The sequence below is a fragment of the Mytilus galloprovincialis genome, chromosome 5, assembly GCF_965363235.1.
Source record: "Mytilus galloprovincialis chromosome 5, xbMytGall1.hap1.1, whole genome shotgun sequence".
Lineage (NCBI taxonomy): Eukaryota > Metazoa > Mollusca > Bivalvia > Mytilida > Mytilidae > Mytilus > Mytilus galloprovincialis.
Genome location: NC_134842.1, coordinates 56,909,731 through 56,935,408, shown reverse-complemented (window position 1 = coordinate 56,935,408; position 25,678 = coordinate 56,909,731). Strand labels below are relative to the sequence as shown.

Sequence of the window (25,678 nt, the reverse complement as noted above, 5' to 3'; positions counted from 1 at the left end):
TTCTATTTTTTTTTTTTCAAACAACAATATTTTCTATAATTTTCTTTCGTTCTTCAAAAAGGGAGTGCAATAAATTAGATAAGTTTGAAGTAACAAACAAATCTTCAGATGAAAGAATCCAAACAAATTTCATTTCATCAGATAATCTTGAAAAATTTTTGAATTTAGAATTTAAATTAGATAGATGTTGAGATCGAGTATCTTTTAGAACAGGACATTTTAAAAGAAAATGTAGTTCGTCTTCAACTGCGTTCTTACATAGCTTACACTTTCTGTCTTCAGCTTTAATTCCAATATACCTCCCTCTTTCGATTTCAAGATCATGACAGCTAGTTCTAAATCTTGTGATTATTTGCCTGTCTTTTTTTGAATTCATTTTTAAATATGGTTCAAACATAAAAATATTTTTTCTTAATTTATTGCTAGATTGTAAATTAGTACACTTCGAAAAGTTCCCAGAATTGCTTTCTAAACTAGCTAACCAGCTTTCTTTAAATTTAAAAGTTAAAGATGTTTTTACTTTTTTTTAGAATATGGTTTTGTTTAAAGTTTGACTGGTTAACAAATAGATATTCTAAGTCTAGAAATTTAAATATATGTTTAATGCTTCCTATCCAAGATTCCTGGTTATGTTTGTCCATAGAATGAGATAGATTTATGGCTTCCCTTAGAATAATATTTGAAGGTTCAATATCTTTCATAAGATGGATCCAATATTTTACCATATTCATTATTACATAATACAGTGTAGGGAGTGAACCTAGTTCTCCTCTACATGCCATATTTGATGTTTTTATATTAACTCCAGTGAAAATTTACAAAGCTTAGTATGAATTTTCTCTAGTACAAAATAATCAGTTTCTTTTGATATAAAGTTATCCAAATGTATTTGTTTCTTAGCTTATATGTTTTTTTTCATGAATTTAAAAAAATGTTCTTGTCTATCTTTTTCTGGTTTATTTTTCGGTTTTTGGACAGTGCGGCAAATTGTATAATAACCGGAACCGGAATTGGTTATCAGCTGATGAAATGTCTACATGGTTTCAGTTTATCTGTACAAAAATTAGAACAAAGATTTAGAAGATACGGTGAAATGGTACATTTACCTGCAAACATATTTATTTTGTTTTTCTGACTTTTTAGCAGACTATTACTGTACAGTTTAGTTTTTATGATATCTGTTGTCAGGTGTCCTTTTTCAGTATATTTGTTTAATATTTAAAAAAAAAGGTTAATAATTATGACCAGTATCTGTATGGTACTGGAATTGAAGTCAATATTTATCGCAACTTTTGTAGGTAATGTGTATGTGCAACTGTCACAGCCGTTTGTACAAGATAACCAATCAAAACCTTTCCATTGACATTGACTTGTTTGACATTCAAATTACCTTATAGTCATTTCAAAATACCATATAGCAGTGCTGTTAAGTCTCATGCAAGATTGTTTGGTGGCATTTTCCTTTGATATATTTTGTTTTCTCATAGATCTTTACAATTAATGTCAAATCTGGCACACAGAAAGCAATTTTTTTCAGGGAATTGTATCTTGCACACAGACAATCAGAAATATATGCATGCGTTTACAAATTTCTACATTTATTTGGCTTTTGCAATTAGTAACAACATTTTTCCAAAAATATGCAAAAGTAATGAAGATGGCCTAATTTTTAAAAATTATTTTCAAAGATTGGGGAGTATAAAATTAATCTTCAACCCAAACGCCATACAATTTAACTTAAGAGTCTATAATTAGCAGATTATATAAATCCAATGTTGTGGAAATCAGGTCTTTCAAATTGTATGGTGAATCGCTGGATTGTAGATTTACTCTAATTACTTTCTCTAAACTCTTCTATTGCCTTTTATTACAATTAATTTTGGTCCTTTTATAGTTTGCAGAACATGTACATGATGTACTGCATTAACAAAAAAATGCAAGATTAATTAAAAAAGTGGGGGGTCCATATAAATTGACAAAATCAAACTCTTCCTCTTGACTATATCAACCAACTGAGCAATGAAAAGCTACAGTCATATTCCTAATTTGGTACATGTGCAAAATGTAGATATGGGTCTGATTCTACTCAGGGATAATTCAATACTGAACAGACAAGAGAGATGTAATGTAAACATGGGTTCAAGTTGGTCCAAATTTGGGTTTGATTTCAACAAAAATTGAATATATGGAGTTCTTTGATAATGCTTAATCTAACCATGCATTTAGTTTTTTGATTTTTTGGCCCTGTTATCAAATTGGTCCACATTGAGGCCAAAAGGGTACAAAATTAAACTTTTTTGATTTCATCAAACATTGAATTATTGGGATTCTTTGATATGCTGAATCAATCCATGGCCATGTAATTATATAAATTTTGGATATTGGACTATAATAGGTAAATTTATTTTTCATTCATTCTGTGTCAGAAACCTATGTTGTGTCAACTATTTAATCACAATTCAAAATCAGAGCTGTATCAAGCTTGCCCCAACTGTTCAGGGTTCAACCTCTGTGGTGGTATAAAGCTGCGCCCTGCGGAGCATCTGGTTTCCATTTAATTTAATCACAACTTTTAGACAGTAAAGATTTATAATTTGACATTTATTGTTTGGCATTTTGTCTTTTGGTTATGTTTGGCATATACATTTGTACTCCACATCCCCTTCAGACCTTGTATTGCCTCACTTGCAAAGAAGGTCACAAAATGCGAGACATTGGGATAACTATTTGCCTTGTATGCAGATGCCATATGTTTAGTAATGCAGTTTCTGTCTGTCATATGTCCATTGTCCTTTAATTCATTTTTGTGGTTCAGCAACTAATTGAAAACAAAATTATGAGTGTTTAACTGTTTTTTTTGTAATGTGAATATTTCACTTTCTATGAGTGGCAACACTCCTTTTGCGCCAATTGCTGTTTTTCAGGGGTATCATTTGCGCCAAATTTTGTTTTCCAAATGTATCAATTGCGCCAATATTCGGAACTCATTTGTGCCAATTTACCTGTTCACATGTATATCATAAATATTAATGATTAATATTTATTCTTATGTTTGGATTAAAAAGTATCATATGTTCAGAAATATATTTCACCATGAAGATGAGCATCTGGAGAGAAATGACTTGAAGTGCATTAGACAGTCAATGTACAGAGAGAGAAGAAACATTATTGCTTTGCTGAATATTTTATAAAGATATGCCAAAAAGAGAAGAAAATATAAGCATTTGCTGATTAATTTTTTAGCCACATATGTTGATGACACAGTGCTGAGTTCCCACCATCCGTTTGGACTGAAACTCTATCCATCAGTAATGGAACAGAAGTATTCCACAGGAATTATTATGAACTGTTTTATGCATTTCATCTTTAAATGTTGTCTTTTTTGGACAATAAAGTGAAGTTACAAGCTACAACATACATTAAATTGGGAAATAGTAAGTATGTTTCAGAAAAGGAAACACTTGCCGTGTAAACTGCCGGTTCCAAGTCCGAATAAAGGAGGAGGGAAGTGATTTGTCTTCTAATTGGCGCAATCATATGTTTTATTTTTGGCGCAAATGATACCATGTTATTTTAAAACAGGTGGCGCAAACGTAGCATTGGACAAAAAAAGTTGTGGCCAGAGATGCAACTAATCGTCGGACCCGTCGGACCTAAGGGGCAGAATTTATGCAGGTCCGGCAAAACTCGTAGCTGTGCAGGACCTGATGGCCGGCAATATTTAAGTCCGCTTGGGTCCGCCAAAACTGAAATCCCCGTCGGCCCCGGCAGAGTATTTTGTTTATAAAATTGCGATCATCTTTAATAAAAGTAAATGTCCTGTTCCCCCGCATTTTCTAACTCCGGGAACCAGTATTTCCGCCCAGTAATAGTCTTTCGTACCTTGTCCATCTCGCCCCGAACAATTATCCGTATTTCCGTCATGTTTTTATGCCCCACCTACGATAGTAGAGGGGCATTATGTTTTCTGGTCTGTGCGTCCGTTCGTCCGTTCGTTCGTCCGTTCGTTCGTCCGTTCGTTCGTCCGTTCGTCCGTCTGTCCCGCTTCAGGTTAAAGTTTTTGGTCGAGGTAGTTTTTGATGAAGTTGAAGTTCAATCGACTTCAAACTTGGTACACATGTTCCCTATGATATGATCTTTCTAATTTTAATGCCAAATTAGAGATTTCACCCCAATTTCACGGTCCACTGAACATAGAAAATGAAAGTGCATGTTTCAGGTTAAAGTTTTTCAGGTTAAAGTTTTTGGTCAAGGTAGTTTTTGATGAAGTTGAAGTCCAATCAACTTGAAACTTAGTACACATGTTCCTTATGATATGATCTTTCTAATTTTAAAGCCAAATTAAACTTTTGACCCCAATTTCACGGTCCACTGAACATAGAAAATGAAAGTGCATGTTTCAGGTTAAAGTTTTTCAGGTTAAAGTTTTTGGTCAAGGTAGTTTTTGATGAAGTTGAAGTCCAATCAACTTGAAACTTAGTACACATGTTCCTTATGATATGATCTTTCTAATTTTAAAGCCAAATTAAACTTTTGACCCCAATTTCACGGTCCACTGAACATAGAAAATGAAAGTGCATGTTTCAGGTTAAAGTTTTTCAGGTTAAAGTTTTTGGTCAAGGTAGTTTTTGATGAAGTTGAAGTCCAATCAACTTGAAACTTAGTACACATGTTCCTTATGATATGATCTTTCTAATTTTAAAGCCAAATTAAACTTTTGACCCCAATTTCAGGGTCCACTGAACATAGAAAATGAAAGTGCATGTTTCAGGTTAAAGTTTTTGGTCAAGGTAGTTTTTGATGAAGTTGAAGTCCAATCAACTTGATACTTAGTACACATGTTCCCTATGATATTATCTTTCTAATTTTAATGCCTAATTATATTTTTTATCCAATTTCATGGTCCATTGAACATGGAAAATGATAGTGTGAGTGGGGCATCCGTGTACTTTGGACACATTCTTGTTTGTTTTAGAAATTCGCTCTCTAGGAAGGAGGTCTATTAAGCATAGTTGATAAGTTCAGGAAATATGTCATGGCCGATAAAATTTGTAAGTGGGTCGAAACCCGGTAAAAGACCAAACCAGTCACCTATTCAAGTTGATAAAGCTGTAAAGCGGTCTTTGTACGACTATGAGTCAGATTTTGAATTTGAACAGAATGAAACTACCAATGACTATCTTGTTTCCAAGTACTCTTGTGAAGAATAACTTTTAATCAGATCAATATTATGTAATGTATTATTCAATAAACTACAATTGTTATGAATCACAGGTTATTTTAAAATAATAATAATATCAACAAAATCAAAATTAACGTTTGTTCAATAGCATAATTTCATTTGATTTTTGAGTGAAAATATGGGTCTGGCAGAAATTTGATGGGTCTGGCAAAACTTGGTACCCTGTAGGCCCCATTGTCTGACAGGAAAAAAAAACTGTTTGCATCTCTGGTGGCGCAAAAGGACGCATTTTTGGCGCAAACGGATCTCTCCCCTATGAGTAAAGTGCTTCAAAGTATTCAATAGTTAATTAAAAAAAAATGAGAGAAGTTTTATCTGCCTACATCTTTGTCTGTGTGAGATTTAATACATATGTACATAAACAGTGGTATTAAATGAAAAAAAAGATCGTAAAATTTAATTATTTTCAAGAAAGTAAAAAGGTACATGATGTGCTAATCATGACTTGAGATAGCAATATGCCTCTAATCTAGATTAACATTTAAGCAATCCTTTGCATTAGTTAATCTAAAGTACCTGAATTCTAAAATAAACAGTAAAAAAAAAGAGGAGAAAAAAACTTGTCTGATCATTTTAAGATGAGCAAAGATTTCAAATGATTGTAAAATTTATATTTTTTAGATATGGAGATAAGTATTTGATTGTTAAAGTCTGTCCATATATTTTGATAAAAAGAGTGAATTATCAGCAAGCAAAAAACAAAGATTAGTAGATATGTCATATTAACATTAAACATATGAATGTTTCCATTAGTTTATTTTGAATTTAAATTTCAATTCTTTCAATAATAGATCTAATCATATCTACATTATTAAAATTTATGATATAGTTTAGAAACTTTAATAATCAGAGCTAAAATCACCAGTATCAAAGAAGTTTTTATCTTTTGTGTGCCTGTTGGGGTTGGAAGGGGGTAGAGTAGGCATGATAATGTGTGTGTGTGTGTGAGTATGTTTTTTACTTTAACAACAATATGTAGAGTCAACTAAATTGTTTGCACATATGACAAGTTGTTGAACTTTGTCAATTAAAAAAAAGTTGATTGTTCCAAAAAAAAAACCATGCCCTTCCAGATAAGTTGAATGGTTTGTGCCTAAATAGTACATTTTTTTTTATTAAGTTATACATGTACATGTATGTCAATATGTACAATGTTTTGGGCTCATCAGTTTTTCTTTGTTTTTTTATTCTAATTAAATGATAGTTGATTTATACTACAATGAAAATATTTAAACTATTTTGTTTATACATGTATTTGTCATTTGTCAAGTAGACTGATGCATGTTAATAACATACATGTAGAACATCATATGAATTCAACCGATTTATTTGTTTTGCAGGTTCACTTTTAAATGTGCTTCAAATAAAACTTAAACATGAATAAGACTCAAGAAACAGAAGATTTCGATTGTGACCTTGATAAGAACACAGAGGTCATAACAGCAACCAGTAACCATGACAACTCCTCTGAGGTGAAACTTCCAAGAAGAAAGTCATCAGTATGGGTTCTAGTGAAGAAAAAGATGAGTGTGACAGAGAAAGGGGCAACGCCCATTCAGTGGAAAATGGTCATTTTAGTATTTATTTCACTGGTAAGTAAATGTGAATTGATTCTTTTTATGCCCCACCTACGATAGTAGAGGGGCATTATGTTTTCTGGTCTGTGCGTCCGTTCGTCCGTTCGTCCGTTCGTTCGTCCGTTCGTTCGTCCGTTCGTCCGTCTGTCCCGCTTCAGGTTAAAGTTTTTGGTCGAGGTAGTTTTTGATGAAGTTGAAGTCCAATCGACTTCAAACTTGGTACACATGTTCCCTATGATATGATCTTTCTAATTTTAATGCCAAATTAGAGATTTTACCCCAATTTTACGGTTCACTGATAGAAAATGATAGTGCAAATTTCAGGTTAAAGTTTTTGGCTTCAGGTTAAAGTTTTTGGTCAAGGTAGTTTTTGATGAAGTTGAAGTCCAATCAACTTGAAACTTAGTATACATGTGCCCTATGATATGATCTTTCTAATTTAAATGCCAAATTAGAGTTTTGACCCCAATTTTACGGTTCACTGAACATAGAAAATGATAGTGCAAATTTCAGGTTAAAGTTTTTGGCTTCAGGTTAAAGTTTTTGGTCAAGGTAGTTTTTGATGAAGTTGAAGTCCAATCAACTTGAAACTTAGTATACATGTGCCCTATGATATGATCTTTCTAATTTAAATGCCAAATTAGAGTTTTGACCCCAATTTTACGGTTCACTGAACATAGAAAATGATAGTGCAAATTTCAGGTTAAAGTTTTTGGCTTCAGGTTAAAGTTTTTGGTCAAGGTAGTTTTTGATGAAGTTTAAGTCCAATCAACTTGAAACTTAGTATACATGTGCCCTATGATATGATCTTTCTAATTTAAATGCCAAATTAGAGTTTTGACCCCAATTTTACGGTTCACTGAACATAGAAAATGATAGTGCAAATTTCAGGTTAAAGTTTTTGGTCAAGGTAGTTTTTGATAAAGTAGAAGTCCAATCAACTTGAAACTTAGTATACATGTTCCCTTTGATAAGATCATTCTAATTTTAATGCCAAATTAGAGAATTTATTCCAATTTCACAGTCCTTTAAACATAGAAAATGATAGTGTGAGTGGGGCATCCGTGTACTGTGGACACATTCTTGTTAATTAAAAAAAATAAGTGACATTAGTTGGAAATAATTATTCTTCATACATGTAGCTGGGTCTCATTGGGGTCTAAGCGTGACAATTCTTTGTAAGCGTGACATGTGAAAGTCAAATTATTGTGCCCTGAAAACAGGAAATGAAGTCTAGCGGGACAGGAGAAATTACAAAGAAAATGAGAATTGCTTAGGTACATAGTGTAAGCATGATACGGGAATCTGACAAAACAGTAACCGGGATCGGAACCCCCCAATGAGACCCCCATGTATATCCCTTACGCTATTACCCATGCTTATAAAAAAAATAAGATTATGGAATGGTGGTTTCAAAAGTTGACATGTTATCAAAATGAATTTAATGTGTGTGTAAAATGGCCATACAATATTGTTATCTTATTGACACATTCCCCAAATCTTATTTTATTCAATTTGAAGTGTAATTACAGATATTGACATGTCTGACATTAAGCCAAATAAAACTATATGTGCGGTTCCAGTTACCTGACTGACCCTAGTTTAAACCCCGGACCCTAGAACTTTTTTTCATTTCCGAAAAATTAATTTTTAAACAATCAAATTTTGAGGGATGTGAATTAAATTCACAGACTTCTGTAATAATTTTCATCAGAAGTATTCACTATGCATGGCCATGCTATGGATGAAATGCAACAAATTCTTAACAGAATTCAACAAAATTAACTAAAAATATAACATGTCTGTTTACTTTTAAACTAAACACGGAAAATGGCAAACACATTCCCCACCCCCCCCCCCCCCCCCCCCCCCCCATTTTTCCCATCCAAAAAAAAAATTGAAAAAAAATAAATGAAATTTCTGACCTACGAACCGCATTTTATTTAAGGATGGAACCACACTTATTTTTCTTTGGCCTTATGAGGAGACAGGACATATTACAGCTGACTTTGTAACATTACAATGTCCTGCAGATGTTAAAATGCTTCGAATTCTTTTTGCAATTACATTATTTTATTTAAAAGAATTTAAGAAATTTTTGCTTTTTGCATAAGAGATAAATAAATCTAAGATAAGATTTTATTTTATTTTAGTTTGGCAGTGCATTCAGTCTGACATTCCTGTTCCCATTTTTACCTGAAATGGTTTTGGTAAGATATATACTTTTTACAGGTAATCATATAAAAAGTCATATCTAAAAGTACAATTTGAATTTGAACATTTTATACTTTTCAAGAAAGTGAAGTTTTCTCTGAACGAAGATATCAAGGGGAGATAATTTAAACAGTTGGATTACTTTATTAACATTCATTGATCTAGAACTTTCAATTAGCAAATTATTAAAGAAATTTGTTTGTTTTGTTAACTCTATGAAAGAATACTAGAATCAGTTAAAATTTTATTGAATCTTTCATTTACAGAAGTTTCACATTAGAAATGAGTTTATTTTTTGTAGTGGTTTGGTTATGAAGAAGAAGAGAAGGGGTACTATGCTGGATTGATAGCCTCAGCTGTGTTTTTTGGAAGGGCAGTAGGAAGGTAAAACTAATTTAATCTTTTACAAGGAAATATTGTTTTAAGGAAATATGACCATATTCCACGCTCATCTCCAGAATCATTAATTTTACTGTAAAATTATAATCAAAAGATAAAATTCCTTATTGTTACAGTAAACGTTGTCATGTTAAAAATTTAAATTAAGATTCTGGCTTTAAAATTTGACATTGTATGACTATGACTGCTCATGATACACCATGTTTAATTCCTGATTATGGAATTTCAGTTCTACCAATGAAACAGATATCCATCAAAGTTCAAATGAAGTGGATGTAAAAAGTTAAATCATAAAAATACTGAACTCAGAGGAAAATCAAATTGGAAAGTCCTTAATCACATGGCAAAATCAAATGACAAAACACATCAAAAACGAATGGACAAGAACTGTCATATTCCTGACTTGGTACAGGCATTTTCAAATGCAGAAAATGGTGGATTAAACCTGGTTTTATAGCGCTAAACCTCTCCCTTTGTTGACAGTGAGCAATTATAGCAATAAATGGCAACCATACAGCCATCAACAATCAGAAAAATACATACCATCTTCAAATGGCCCCCAACATGTAAGATAAATGTAAATAGATATTTCTTGAAAACTAAAAATTGAACTAACAGAAAATTTTGTTTCAGCTATTTTTGGGGATGGCTGTCAGACAAGTTTGGAAGAAGACCAATAATTCTGATTACAGTTTTTCTGAATGGATTCTTTTCGTTAGCGTTTGGATTTACATTTAACTTCCCTATGGCGATGATTACCAGATTTCTCACAGGATTAGCTAATGGTAAGAAAGTATTGCAATTGCCTCCTTTACTCTCTGAGGTGTATCTTGATATAAGAATATGTGGTATGAGTACCAGTGAGATAACTCTCCATCCAAGTCACAATTTATGAAAGTAAACCATTATAGGTCAATGTATGGCCTTCAGGACGGAGCCTTGACTCTCACAGAACAGCAAGCAATAAAGGGCCCCAAAGTGTCTAGTGTAAAACCATTCAAACAGGAAAACCAACAGTCTAATCTATATAAAAACAAAAAATGAGAAACATGTATGAACCACATCAACAATCTACAACTACTGAACATCAGGTTCCTGACTAAGGACTAATCTCCCAGTAGTCAGAACCTCTGTGTTGACATGCGTTATCTTTTATATGGTCATATCTTTAAATAAACTGTTTATAAAACTTTGGATTTTTTTTGTAATACATATACTATGGATTTTCTACTCCAGGAATAGATTACCTGAGCTTTATTTGGCAAAACCTTTCTTTGAGGGGTCCCCTATGCTTTTTAATTTCATATATTTTTAGCCTTATATTGTTTTTAATTCTAGCATCACTGGTGTTTCTTTTGTAGAAGAAACTTTCTTCTGTTGTACAAATGTTAAAAAAATATTATGGTATCTGTTATTTCATCAGTATAAAATTTTTGTGCTGAAGTGTCATAGATCAAACATCAATCAACCATTACTGAGGGAGGGTAGGAGGGGTCCTGATCCCGAAATCCTGGGCTTAAAAACAAGAAATCCTGAGGTCCCGAATTTAAATAAATTTAAATCCAGACATTCTGAAATTGGAAAAAAGAATTCCCAAATCGCGAAAGAGTCAATCCCGAAATCCCGAGCTTAAAAACACCCGGTCCTGGAGTCCCGATAAAAGTTCTATCCCCCCTCATTACTGCAGTAAATATCTAGAAAAATTAAGAAATCAATTCTTCATCTAATCACCATATTTTTTGTTCAGGAACTGTGGGTACAGCTAAAACAGTGATATATGAGATTTCTGACAACACTAACCAAGCTGTTGGCATGTCAATATTATCCATGGCATGGGGAGCAGGGCTTATTTTAGGTCCAACTTTTGGAGGTTAGTACAGTATATAAGATATTTGAGTCTTATAAACAGCAGCCATCAAAACATGATTTTAAAGTTATTATGTCTAATAATTAGAGGTTTTTACTAAAATCTATTCACATGTTTGAATAATTTTATTGTAAGTATGCTTAGTATGAAAATGCGAATGTCAAATTACAGAACACTATGATTGTATTGCATAAAGAAATGTTCTTTTGCAATAATATGTGATTCAGCTACATCATTCATTTCTAATTTATAGCATTTTCTCTAAAACAATTTGCACAAACTGTTGAAGTATTTACTCCAAAATGCACAATGAAAGCCTACTGGGGTAAAATATATTTAAAGAATAGAAGATATCCAAAATATCGCAATAATTTCTAAATTTATAGTACTATGAGTAATATTTCAACAATCATTTGGTGTATGGAATATTTCTGTACATAAACTACAAATAAATAAGAAGATACGGTATGAGTGATAATGAGACAACTCTCTATCCAAGTCATAATGTATTTATAGTAAATTATTGGTCAAAGTACTGCCTTCAACACAGGGCCTTGGCTCACACCTGATGGTCTGGCAGGTATTATCTGACCATGACCTCATTGTCATGGATCTTTAAAAATGTTTAAAAGGTTGATGTGATACTTGTAGTATCATCCTTTATCTTTAATACCTTCCATTTAGATTCAATCATGGTCAGTTTAGAGAGACCATGGTCACTGTAATGCCTTCAACAATAAGCAAATCCTATGGCTATAAAGCTGATTATGAAGTCTTTAGTATGTGATTGAATTAAGCACTTGATTTGTTTTCAGGTTTACTGGCAGATCCTGTTAAAAGTTATCCATCAGTGTTTGGAGGATCAGAGTTCCTGGAAGAATTTCCATACCTATTGCCAGGGTTACTTGTATTTATAGTATGCACACTAGTGACTATTGTGGAATTCTTTTTATTGGAAGAAACTTTACATAGCAAGTATGTATACTGTATATAACATCAAACTTTTAGTGCACTTCCTATGTAAAGCTTGGATTGAAAACTTTCAGAGACTGCTCTCAAATAAAATTTCAGAGAAATAGCAGAGGGGGATAGTCAAGGATTGTTGGTAATTATAATTCAAAAGAAAATCTTCTTAGAAGAAAGGTTTGTTGTTAAGAAAAAATTAAGAATGGAAATGGGGAATTTGTCAAAGACAACCCGACCAAATATCAGTATACTTTTGAGCCTTCAATCCTCAACTGATTTAAACCCTATGAAAGGTGTACCAGATGGGTAAATAGTTCTGAGATATTATGAAGGGCCTGATGGGGGGGAGGGTCTCATCATGATTCAAGAGTTGATTTTTTTTGTCAATCACGATTCACAGAAAATAAATTTTCATGATCACAGATCACGAAGATATAAAAAAAATATCTGTAGAAAATTGGATCACGATAGCGAAAAATGTGTCGATCACGAAGAACGAAAATAACCCATCAGGCCCCTCTATTATTAGCTCACTTTTCCCATGTGGATCAAGTGAACTTTAAATGTCATTTTGCTTCTGCTGTTATTGTTAAATTTTGAGAAAAATGTTCTCTTTGCTAGCTTGGCTTGAATTTACACCAAACTTGATCACAAGTATTCTTGGGTTGTCATATTGTAAATCCTACCAACAAGTTCAGTTGATTTCACTACAAATATAAAATTGGGATGAAATGCATTCAATTGTCAACTATTCTGAACTTATTTATATTTGTCGGAAATATTAGCATATATGGTATAGAATTATTTTACCAAGAAAAGGGCTGATTATACATGCATATATGCCAATGGAATATAACATTACCTTTTTCGATAATAATATTTTGTAAACATTGTTTGAATTGCATATACTTTCAGAAGAGGAGAGATAGAACTCACTATAGAAGAAAGAAAGTTAAATAGTATTGATATTGATCCAGATGAAGATATTACAATCTTAGTTGATGATGAGGAGGATAAAAAATCAATACAAAGTTTTTCTAGTCAGAAAATTCCCAAAATATCTATGTCCGTTGAAAATCTTCATTTAGAGAATGAAGCTGCTTATTTTCATGCTCAGTATAGTGCTCTTTCCAATGAGTCTCTCAACAGAGACAAAAAACATTTAAATGAAACAGATTCACTTACTGAAGACCAAGAACAAAGCACACTGCTACAAGACAGTGGTCTTAAAAGTAGGATAACCAATGGGCATTCAGGTTCTTCTTTTGTGAAGCGGACTAATTCTTTGAATGGTTCATGCCATTCTGATCCCACTCGATCTTTAAATGGTTCTGCCCATTTTAGTTCTAAAAACAGCATCCAATCATCTCCAAAGAACTGTTGTAATGGACATGAAATAGTTGAATGTTCAGTGAAAGAAATTACAGATAAAAAGACAAGAAATATTTTTGTTAGATGTTGTAAAGTGATTGGAGAAATGTCTTTATTTAGACTTTTAAGGTAAGTACAGAGAGATTAGGAGACAGATTAATTGGTTTTAAGGGCATACAATACAGTTACAGGGGAGGTAATGACGTTGCTAACGTAAAATGTTATTTTCGCGACGTCAAACTGTGACATATCGGGAAAAGATGCATTTTCCGACTGATTTTTAGCATTCAAACTGATTTAATTTGAAAACGAGTGCATGGACCCCCCTTTTTTTTAAACCGACATTTTGTTTCATTTTGCAGGGAGATTTTATAAAACTAAATTTTGCAATTTTTTTAATTTTGATAAATATTCAGCAAAAATTACTGTTTTTTTCTCAATTCATGACCATTGATAAATATGAGTTATTTCTGAACAAAAAATGCATAAATTTTTAAAATACTTATAAAATACAGAAATTACAAATTATTTAACAAAAAACAATTTGTGTTTATCTTTTTAAACAAAAAAGTTATGTCTTTCTTTCTAAAAGAAAAATACGGCCACAAATCCGAATTTTGAGCAAATATACAAAATTTCGACCTCATTTAACTCAAAAAGTAGCACATGAAGGTATATTTTTTATTACATATTTGATTTAATCAGGTAAAAAATAGCCATGCAAATTTTCATCAACTTGTAATACAGAATCAAAACTGTATCGTATGCCCTTAACACATTCTCGGTTCAAAGATCAAACTGTCTCCCATGAACATGAAATAATATTTGTAAATTAGAGCATAGGTAAAAACATCTTCAAATTATCTCCATCTGATTGGATAATTAGCTACAGAACATCCAATCGCAAATTGTTCATGCATGTTCAGAAAGTAATAGATATATTAGACATTCTTTATTTATGTTATATATTAAATGTTGTCTTCATGTTTTAATTTGTACAGATTTTTAGGCCCCATTTATGGACATTATGTTTTCTGGTCTGTGTGTCAGTCTGTTTGTTTGTCAACTTCAAGTGAAAGTTTTGGTCGAGGAAGTTTTTGATGAAGTTGAAGTCCAATCAACTTGAAACTTAGTACACATGTTCCCTATAACATGATCTTTCTAATTTTAATGCCAAATTAAAGGTTTTACCCCATTTTCACGGTCCACTGAATATAGAAAATGATAGTGCGGATGGGGCATCCGTGTACTGGGGACACATTCCTGTTTAGTTATAAGATATTATTAATTTGCAAACATCTTGTGCTAAAGTTGTACCTCTGGCTTTAAAAAAGTTTCATCATTCTTGTAAATCCGTTTTGATTAGTTTAAAAATTTTGTACAAATGTTGTTTTTTTTCAATTGGACTAGCACACTGTCTTTATTTTATATTATAATGTTTTATGCAATCAAAGTTAATTATTTTTATATTTCAGCCAATCAGATATCAGACATCCAGTACTTTTGTATACAATATTTTCCTTTGCTGTGATTGGTTATGAAGAAATTTTTACAGTTTGGTGCTCAACAGATCCTATGTTAGGTATGTTACCCCTGTATAACCTTGTTAATTGATATGATAAAATGATATATTTTTTTTAGACTAGTTACTCTGTTCAAAATCCATTCTGGAGAAAAAATACATCAACAAAGTTGTTGTTCTCATTATGAATAAATATAAAAATGACTTTCTTGATACCCAGTGTTATGGCAAGATTTGATTGTTGCATTGATCATTTACGAGTTTTAAGTTTTGACATACAATTTTGATATTTTAGATGGTTTGGGATTTAACCCAGGAGAAATAGGAACTGTACTTGGTTTGTCAGCAGTCCCACTTCTGTTACTTAATGCATATGTTTTTCCATGGTGTGCTCGAAAGTTTGGAATTAAAAAGGTATGTATTAAATCAAATAAAGGTTAGATTGTCAAGGGGCCTCAGTGACAATGTTGTTGGTTTCTAGTCTGTCAGCACTGAGGTTGTAATAAAATTAACGGTACCAATTTTCTTGCACCAGATGCCAGTTTCGACAATACATGTCTCTTCAGTGATGCTCGTGGCCAAACTATTTGAAATCCAAAGCTTATATAAAAGATGAAGAGCTATAATCCAAAAGATCCAAAAAGTATAGTTAAATCCGTGAAAGGAATCAGAGCTTTGCATGAGGGAAAGTTGTAAGTTGAAACCCTGTTTGTGGTGGGATGTGTCCAATTCAATTCTGAATTGTCTTGGATTGCCTGTTTATAGACAGAATGTTAGTGTTTCTCCTCATGTATTCCTGCTTTCTCAACTGATAAACACTGACAGCCATGCTATTGCAAAGATCACTGAAATTTGGATGAAACACAAGCAAACTAAAAAAAACCTACATTTCTGTAGTTTACTCTTTTTTATTACTTATCAATTTTTATGCCCCACCTACGATAGTAGAGGGGCATTATGTTTTCTGGTCTGTGGGTCCGTTCGTTCGTTCGTCTGGCCATCCATTCGTTCGTTCTTTCGTTCGTTTGTTCGTCCCGTTTCAGGTTAAAATTTTTGGTGAAGGTAGTTTTTGATCAAGCTGAAGTCCAATCAACTTGAAACTAAGTACACTTGTTGCTTATGATTTGATCTTTCTAATTTTAATGCCAAATTAAACTTTTGACCCCAATTTCACGGTCCACTGAACATAGAAAATGAAAGTGGGAGTTTCAGGTTAAAGTTTTTGGTCAAGGTAGTTTTTGATGAAGCTGAAGTCCAATCAACTTGAAACTTATTACACTTGTTGCTTATTATATGATCTTTCTAATTTCAATGCCAAATTAGATTTTTGATCCCAATTTCATGGTCCACTGAACATAGAAAATGAAAGTGGGAGTTTCAGGTTAAAGTTTTTGGTGAAGGTAGTTTTTGATCAAGGTGAAGTCCAATCAACTTGAAACTGAGTACACTTGTTGCTTATGAATTATGATCTTTTTAATTTTAATGCCAAATTAGACTTTTGACCCCAATTTCATGGTCCACTGAACACAGAAAATGAAAGTGGGAGTTTCAGGTTAAAGTTTTTGGTCAAGGTAGTTTTTGATGAAATTGAAGTCCAATCAACTTGAAACTTAGTACACATGTTCCCTATAGTATAATCTTTTTTAAAATTAATGCCAAATTAGATTTTTACCCAATTTCACGGTCCATGGAACATGGAAAATGATAGTGTAGGTGGGGCATCCGTGTACTTTGGACTTATTTTTGTTTTTTAAAAAATTTGAAACCAAAATTTTTGAAATTCTTTTGAACTAATAAAGTTAGTCCAGGACATCAAAGATAAACATGGAATATTGCAATGTTTGATATCAGTGTTTGCTGAAACCATGCCTATCTTTGTATAAAAAGCACTATAGTTTACTGAAAAATTGAAAACTCGAGCATTTTCCTAATTTGCACATTCAAAAAATGTGTGTATGAATACAAAGAAGATATGCTTCATTTAGACAGCAGCCCAATAACAAAAAAAAGTCACCTAAGTAAACATATAATCATATAATCATCAACAATAAACTGTTGCTTATAACAACCGCTAAATCATCTTGAGTTTGGAGTTGTAAATGTTTAAGACATGTAATGAACTACCAAAGATCTACCATAAAAACCAAATTCATCATTGTTTAAACCATTGAAGAGGCAAGCCTCAATCATATTCTATTTTTTATATAAAATGTGGTATGAATGCCAATGAGACAACTCTCCATCCAAGATACAATGTATAAAAAGTAAACAATTACAGGTCAAAGTATGGTCTTTAACACAGAGCCTTGGCTCACACCACACAGCAAGCTATAAAGGGCCTCCAAAATGACTAGTGCAAAACATGCTTGTATTAAAAGACTATAATGACAATTTGTTAATGGATTACACTCTCAAGGACATGTACCTCATATGTTCTTTTTCTGCTATGTGAATTGTAGAAATTTGCTGTTTAAATGTACAATAATTGTTATTCATGGTTCTGTTTTATTATAGACTTTCCTTGGAGGCTCCATGATAATGATGGTTCTCACAGCAATACAACCAGTAGCACATTTATTACATGACAGGTAATTGTCCAGCTCTTCAATATATTCTACAATTATATGTTCAGATAGGCTATTTTTATAACCCATTTATGGGCATTATGTTTTTCAATCTGTGTGTCTGTCCGTCCGTTTGTTCGTCTGTAAGCCAATCAAGCTTCAGGTTGAAGTTTTTAGTCAAGGTAGTTTTTGTTGAAGTCCAATCAATTTGAAACTTAGTACACATGTTCACTATGGTATGATCTTTTTAATTTAAAAGCCAAATTAGATTATTACCCTAATTTCACAGTCCACTGAACATAGAAGATGATAGTGTGAGCAGGGCATCTGTGTTCTTGTTTCTGTATTGGCCAAGCACTGATCCAACGAATGCAGGATCATGTATATATTGATACAAATTACATTTAAATTTTTCTAAAAATGACAAGCCTTCAGATATCTGATTATCAACAACTCTTTCCAACTTTTGCACAAACCATATATAATTAAAATCATACCTGTTTAGTATGTCTATGCAAGATTCTTATTATGATACTGTAAATTTATTAAATTATTGCAATGTTTTTATTATTGCGAAAAATGTGACACAGTTATAATCGCAATAATTTAAACTTGCATTTTGATTTTTTTATATGAATATAACAGGATTTTTATCATTATCGCAAAAATTAAAATCGCATTTTAGACTAAAGTGACAAAATGCAAGCAATAATTTCTGAATTTACAGTTTTCTTTATATTATATTTTTACTTTATTAGATTATATTGCATTAATTTCTGCCTGTACAGTGCTTAGGTTAGCTTATTGTTTTTGTAATTTTCATGGGTTCAGGCCTATAGTTGAATCATGTTTAAAGTACAATTTTTCAGTAGGTTTGCACACAGAATATGTGTCAAAAACAGTTAAATTGAAATATCCATGAAAAACAAAAATCCTCAATATTTGAAAATTGCTACTAAAGAATGAAAGAATCAAAAGTAAATATATATTTATATTTTGCAGACCTTCAGCATTATGGGGCACTTTGTTAGTTATCATCCTGCCATTAAAGGTAGCTGTAAGTTGTTGTTTCACTGCTACAGCTATATTTATAAACAATTCTGTAGAGCCTAGTGAGGCAGGAGCAGTCAATGGTATCGCCATGACAGCCACAGCTATAGGAAGGTATGTTTAGTGTCTGTTAGCATTTGTTTAACTGGTTCAACATGGAAAATGGAAAAAATATAGAGTCTATTTAAAAGGCATAAGATAGAACATTAGTTTTTTAGTAGAAAAAAAGTATTTAGCACATTGGAAGATACAAATGGCAATACCATATTATAGCCAAAAGAGAGGTAAATGATTACAAAGGACATTCAGACTCAATAGTTGAAAAAAAACTGACAATGCCATAGCAAAAAACTGACAATGCCATAGCAAAAAACTCATCAAAGGTCAAACAACTGTATACAAAACACAACATAGAACATGTAGAGAAGTGCTGCCTGCATACAATCAACAACTTCTTATTTAATTCTCACCTCTTCTCCCAGCTATCTAGTTCAAAAAGAGAAATTACTTCTTTCTGTGATTGTAAAGTAGAGTGAGTCCTGTATGTTGCAATTTACTGAGCTAAAAATGTAAATAGATTAAACAGAAACTAACAAAGATCTGCCATTAGCTCAAAATTCTCCAAAGAACTGAAAAAAAATCATAAATGCCATAAAACAACCACTGAAAGATTCAGACATGGCTGATAAACAGGCTCATAAACATGTGGAGGGTTTAAGCTAATTTTAAAGATGGACAATTTGCTTTTGTTTTAGTTCCATACTAATACTAATATCCATACTATGATTGACCAGAGCTGAAATGATGCACTATTTATGAAGACCTATCTTTAATCACAGTCAATACCTGAATTAAGTACATATTAGGTTTATCTTTTCTTGTAGGACTTTGGCTCCAACAGTAGGAGGAAGTGTATTTGCCTGGTCCATCAGCTATGGTGCCAAACATCTTGGTCCACCATTTGATGTCAGTCTTTCCTTCTTTTTTATGTCACTGTGTTGTTTTATTACTATAGTCAGTGCTGTTACCTTACCAGAAAGACTGACAAGACAAAAGAAATGAGAAGATGAACAAAAACTGTATATAAATATTGGTGTACTGAAGAAAAGAGGAAGATTTGTAGTAAAATAGGGGAAGAATATTCTAACATGAGAGGGTTTTTTAAAGATTTTGTACCATTAAAACAAAAAGATCATTAAAAAAGACAACAATACAAAAATTATGATAACAGGAATTCCCAAAATATATTTGAAAATCAAGCAATATTGTTCACATTAATTTTTTTGTTGGCAATAGATGTATTTTTGCTTTTGTGTGTATAGTTGAATTGTCTGTTACATGTGTTAATGACCACACGATCTGTCTCTGAATAACCTTCTGCCATCATGCAACAATGACTTTTAAATTATGATGCCAATTGTTTTTATTTTTTATTCAACATTTTACAGGAATATGTATGACCTTCAGTAATGGCCTACAAACTTGCATATATAAGTATGAATAGGTCTTATTGATTTCAATGAAAATATGTACCCACCAAAATAAAATGAATGTTAACTTTGAAAATAAGCATAACTAAATAAATGATGATAAGGATGTTTTGTCAAGTGATTGAATATTTTATTAACCATGACATGTGTCTCAAGAGGTAGACATAACGATTTATTAGAAAACATTACTTAGGACCACCGTCAAACAGAGTTATTATATATTATATACTTTGAAATTGTGAATTCAATTATTTTTCGTGGTAAACAATATTTCGAGGATTGAAAAAAAAATGTATTTTCATGATATTTGGTTTTGTGGTTTTGCCAAAGTCTGCATGCATGATTATTTAAAAACAAAAACATATTTTTGATGAACATTTAAATTGAAGGGTCAACCTTGCCGATAAAATCCACGAAAATTAATATCCAAGGAAAAATGATGAATCCACAGTACACAATATTTTATAGTGCAATAACATTCAAGCATTATTTAGCAGTTTACTTTTTGATGATACTGTGTTCAATGTGAAAACATGTTGTAATTATATCATTGCAAATGTATATAAATGTGTTAATATATCATTTATAATTATATGATATTATTATATATATATATATATTAAATGTATGGGATATAATCTTATTGTTATTGTTGCATTGTTAATGTTTATCTGGATTCTTAAATAACTTGATGAAGCAATTTTTTTATTATGGTTTTTAATGAATGATGTATTTTAGTACAAAAATGAAGGTTTTATTATAGTTATATATACATGTACACAATGATTTTTGTGCATTGTTTAATACAATACATATTTATTCATATAACTGATTTTGTTGGTTTGGATTCTGTCACGTGACTTTCAGTAAAGTCCAATTATTCGATTGATCCTTAGGATTGACCTCTTTGTAACTAACAGTAAAAGTCTTTTGAATAGGTCAATATAATCATAAAAAAAAAACCATTATAACATTTGATAATAATTAAAACCACTGAATAAAATATCTCAACTAGTCATGCATGTCTGCTCATGAACATGGGAAATAATAACTTAAACTAATATGGACTAAAAACCTCTGATGAACCTTTTGTGCATTCAGGTGAAAGAAAGATAAATGTAAAGCAATCATAGCGGACTTTTATACATCTGTTATATCTGATACATCTTCCAAACAACAGATTTGATTTGAATTAAACTTTAAAATAATCATCAGCACCTTATAACATTGGGCAAGTCCTACTTCATATATTTTTTTTAATTAAATGATTTTGTAGAGTTTCCAATATACATGTATGTATTGTGACTTTAATTTTCATCCCTTTAATCAAAACATGTATGATAATGGGTGACATTTTATATATCATCTTATATCATGACCATTTGATGACAAAGTCTGTTCCTGGGTCAAATATAATATTGAAACCTCATAATACATGTATATGATTACAGACATGTGTGTCTATATATAGTCCTCAATATTTCTTTACTTGTAGAAAATTTTGTATTGTAAATGAACCTGTAAAAACCAAATTCTAATTTTATTTAAAATGTGATCAAAATATGTCAATATTTTATACATGTTTTCAGTGTTGATCAGTTTTTATCTACTGTGGATTCATTATTTTTTGTTAGATACCAATTTTCGTGGATTTCGTGGGTACAGAAGAACCACGAATTTAGTTGTTCAACGAATTACAAATTTTCCATAGGCTTTTTTGCAGACTTTTGCAGAACCACGAAATTAAATGTCCACGAATGTGTAAGTTTTGTTCAATCCACGAAAATTGATACCCACGAAAATAAATGAATCCACAGTATTTAAATCTTGTAACAGAAAGGTTTCACTTAGTTCAGTGCTTGTTATTTTTGGGATCTCTTATCACATGTCTCAAAGACTTGTTGCTGTTTGATTGTTATAGTTGTTTTTTTTTATATTTTTATTATGGTATGTTGCTGCATATTATTTTGTAAGAAATTAGTAGTATTGCATGACACTAATGAACTAGAAATTTGTTAATTACCGTATTATAACTAAAGTTATTGGGGTGATTTTTACCAGTCAGCCATGTCAACATTTTGAGGAAAACTTTATTGTGTTGCGCCATTCTTCAGTATTCTCTTTTAATTTTACTTTTAATTTTACTTTAATTTTGCTTTTCTATATATTGTGACAATTTTACTGATATTTAATGTATTTTATTAGTTTATATGTACAAGGGTAGTTGTTTTGAATTTTAATTGATTGTGGGAATACAGTGTATTTATGAACTTGAACTAGATCATTTATTGTATTGCAAGTGATGAAACTTTTGCAGCAGTATGGAAGAAATAGGGATGTCAATTAGACGGCAGCAGTTGTGTAAACTATTTGTATAAAGCCATTATTTGTAATATAGTACTGTAAATTCAGAAATTATTGTGTGCATTTATTATTGCCATTTTGTCATTTTAGACTAAAATGCGATGTTAATTTTTGCAATGCTGAGAAAAATCCTGTTTAGTTCAAATAAAATATTTCAAAATGTGAGTTCAAATGGCGATTATAACTCTGTCGTAATTTTTGCAATAATGTAAACATCCCAATAATTTCTAAATTTACAGTATAAGAACTGGATGCTTCATACCCTATATATAGATACTTTTATGTTATCAAGTTTCCTTCTGTCATAATTTTGCTGTTCTCATTTTCATGACTAAGCAACTGCTTAAGAAACTGGTTTGTTTTGCCATGTAAATTTCCTGCTTATTATGCATAATAGGTTAATAAAATCTGTTATATAGAATCCTTGCTAGGCAGGGTTGGCAAAGTATTACCCGCCCGGGTTTTACTGGGCGGGAAAACACAGGTTTTCCCGGGCTGGGCAATACTCCCAGAAACGGGCAATACTGGGCAATATCAATTTTAAAGCTTATTTCAACACAAAATAGTAAAGACTTGTTGTAGTTTCATAGTATTATAGCTAAATATATACATTTTATACAGATAACCATTGAGAGTCATTTCTAGCAGATTAAAAATTCAAGTTCATTCTCTTCTACACTTAAATTCTATGTAGGTAAAATGCAAGATTTTCCCAATTCCTTGTTATTTTTGAAGCTTTGTTTCAATAATCTAAACATTTTATTGCAGTTTTTATGAGGATTGTAAATTAAATTGCTACATATGCAATTATGATTGCTAAACAAACACCCTAGAGGGTCTTGTCATAAACTCTTATAGAAATGAAAAGGCTAATTATTGTTATATAAACATATCTGTGTTCTAATCTGAATAATTACTTATTAATGAGTTTTGTACATATAAATTATTTCAAAATAATTTTTCTTACATGTAATTGTTAAATACTTTATACTTGCTATATTTAGTTGAAAAAAAAATCTCAGAGTTGTTAGAATAATTCTTTCTCAAATGTATACATTTGTACATGCATTATAAGACCCAAACAAGTAAACTTATTTATAATTAGAAATAGGTTTATATATATTTTAAATGTATTGTATTTGTGTTTGATTTATACTGAATCCTCTTTAAAATTCAGTCCAGTATCTTATATTACCCAGTATTGCCCAGTATTACCCAGTAAAACCCAGTAAAACCCGGGTTTTCCCAGTATTTCCCACTGGGCTGGGCAATACTCATAAAACCCGGGTTTTTGCCAACCCTGTTGCTAGGTCTACATATCTGCCAGACAGTGATCACCTGACCTTTTCCTCATTTCATCGATCAGGTTTCATCTGACCTTGATCTAATTTTCATGGTTAATTGGTCAATGTTCAGTTTTTATTGTTCGGGTATCATTTTTTAGATACAAAGAATATGTCAAATATATTTGGTTTATGAAATGATTGAATCATGTTTATATCTATCTTCTAAGTATCATCTGACCTTGGCCTCATTTTCATGGTTTATTGTTCAATGTTAAGTTGCCATAGTTGTTCCTTGTTTCAAATACTAAAATCAATTCTGAATAGGCCAACTACATTTGTGTGTGAAAAGTTGAACAAGGTTGGTCTGACCTTGACCTCATTTAAATTGATCACTTATAAAGTTAAGTTTATGTGATTTTTGTATATTCAAGTCCATCAGGATAAAATCAACCAGGTCCAGCAGACAAGACATTTCTGTGTGTCCACTCTAGTTTTGAATCTGATTTAGCAAAATTTGATTATAACATGAAATATTCTTTCAAATATTGACAACAAACTACATAAGGATGACAGGTTGCCGTCCAATATATTATGCCAAATATATAAATTTCTTTTTACATTAGATAAAGAAAAATGAAAAGCTTTATTTTAATCCTTTAGAAGAATTCCATCCATAAAAATATATCAAAATATTGTTTTGTGTGAGAGAGAATGATATTGTTTTATTTTCATGTTTATTTCCTTTGTATACCAAATAATCTTGAAATATACCAGGTAAACTTAAACCTGATGCACAAAACATTAGCTTGCAGTCTTCTAAAATTAAAACAATTCTGGGCTGGTTTTCTGAGACTTAATTTTTTTACCTTCCATTTTTACCAAGTTTTTGTTCTAGTTGTTTTTTGTTGTATCTGATATGTTATTATTGTATGGATGAAATGTTTCTTATGACATTATGTATTTTTTATGGTTATATATGCCAAAACCTTTAGCTTTTGAATCTTTTATGTAATCTATATCGTACGATTATTTATTTTGTTAAATAAGTATCTTTATGAAAATTAAGTATGTGTTCATTGTTAAGTTTCTCAGTGATATTTCAGTTTAATATAAACATAGTATGTTGTATTTCCCTTGTCATGAATTGTCTCAACAATAACAATATAAACAAAATGTTGTAGAATAAATGTAGTTCTGTTGTCATGATTGAGAAAAACAAAACCAACAAAAATGTTGCATTTCTTTTGTCATGAATTTAAAAAAAAACAAAAAAGATGTGGCAGTTCTGTTGTCATGAGTTGTAAACAACAACAAAAACAACAATACTTACCCTTTAGAAATAAAGTATTGTTGTTGTTATGTTGTCCATCTTTTTTGAAATTCAATCAATGGTATTTAGACTTTCCTTTTTAGTCAGATTCATGATTTTCACTTTTGCCATATGATTTAAACCCATTGGTGCTTTATGAACTGCCATAATTATAAAGAAAAGAAGCAAACATATATTTTTATAAATAATAAATACCTCTCTATTTATCCAAAAAAAAGTTGAGAGATTTTTATTTTCAATATTTATTATTTTGATTTAATCCCTGATCATTCAGAAGCATTAATATATCAAAGGTCAGTGATAACATATTTTACATGACAGAGTTGTTATTATATATTTAAGTTAATGTAATGTTTAAGCATTGTTGTATTGATATATTTTATTTTGCAAAATGTATTGAGGATTTTTAAAGAAAATTACTGATTAAAATTTGTAA

The 25,678-nt window shown here is 31.3% G+C and overlaps 1 protein-coding gene across 1 annotated transcript; it reads left to right on the top strand.

The window, feature by feature from the left end:
* Nucleotides 1-996: 996 nt before the first annotated feature.
* Nucleotides 997-25,678, top strand: LOC143076103 (uncharacterized). The gene is made up of 14 exons (XM_076251742.1): nt 997-1,096; nt 6,583-6,834; nt 8,973-9,029; nt 9,335-9,417; nt 10,066-10,217; nt 11,180-11,302; nt 12,115-12,274; nt 13,181-13,765; nt 15,112-15,218; nt 15,454-15,572; nt 17,673-17,746; nt 18,725-18,886; nt 19,657-23,057; nt 23,937-25,678. Exons 2-13 carry the CDS (start codon nt 6,619-6,621, stop codon nt 19,832-19,834), a joined length of 2,016 nt encoding a protein of 671 aa, XP_076107857.1. The 5' UTR covers nt 997-1,096; nt 6,583-6,618; the 3' UTR covers nt 19,835-23,057; nt 23,937-25,678.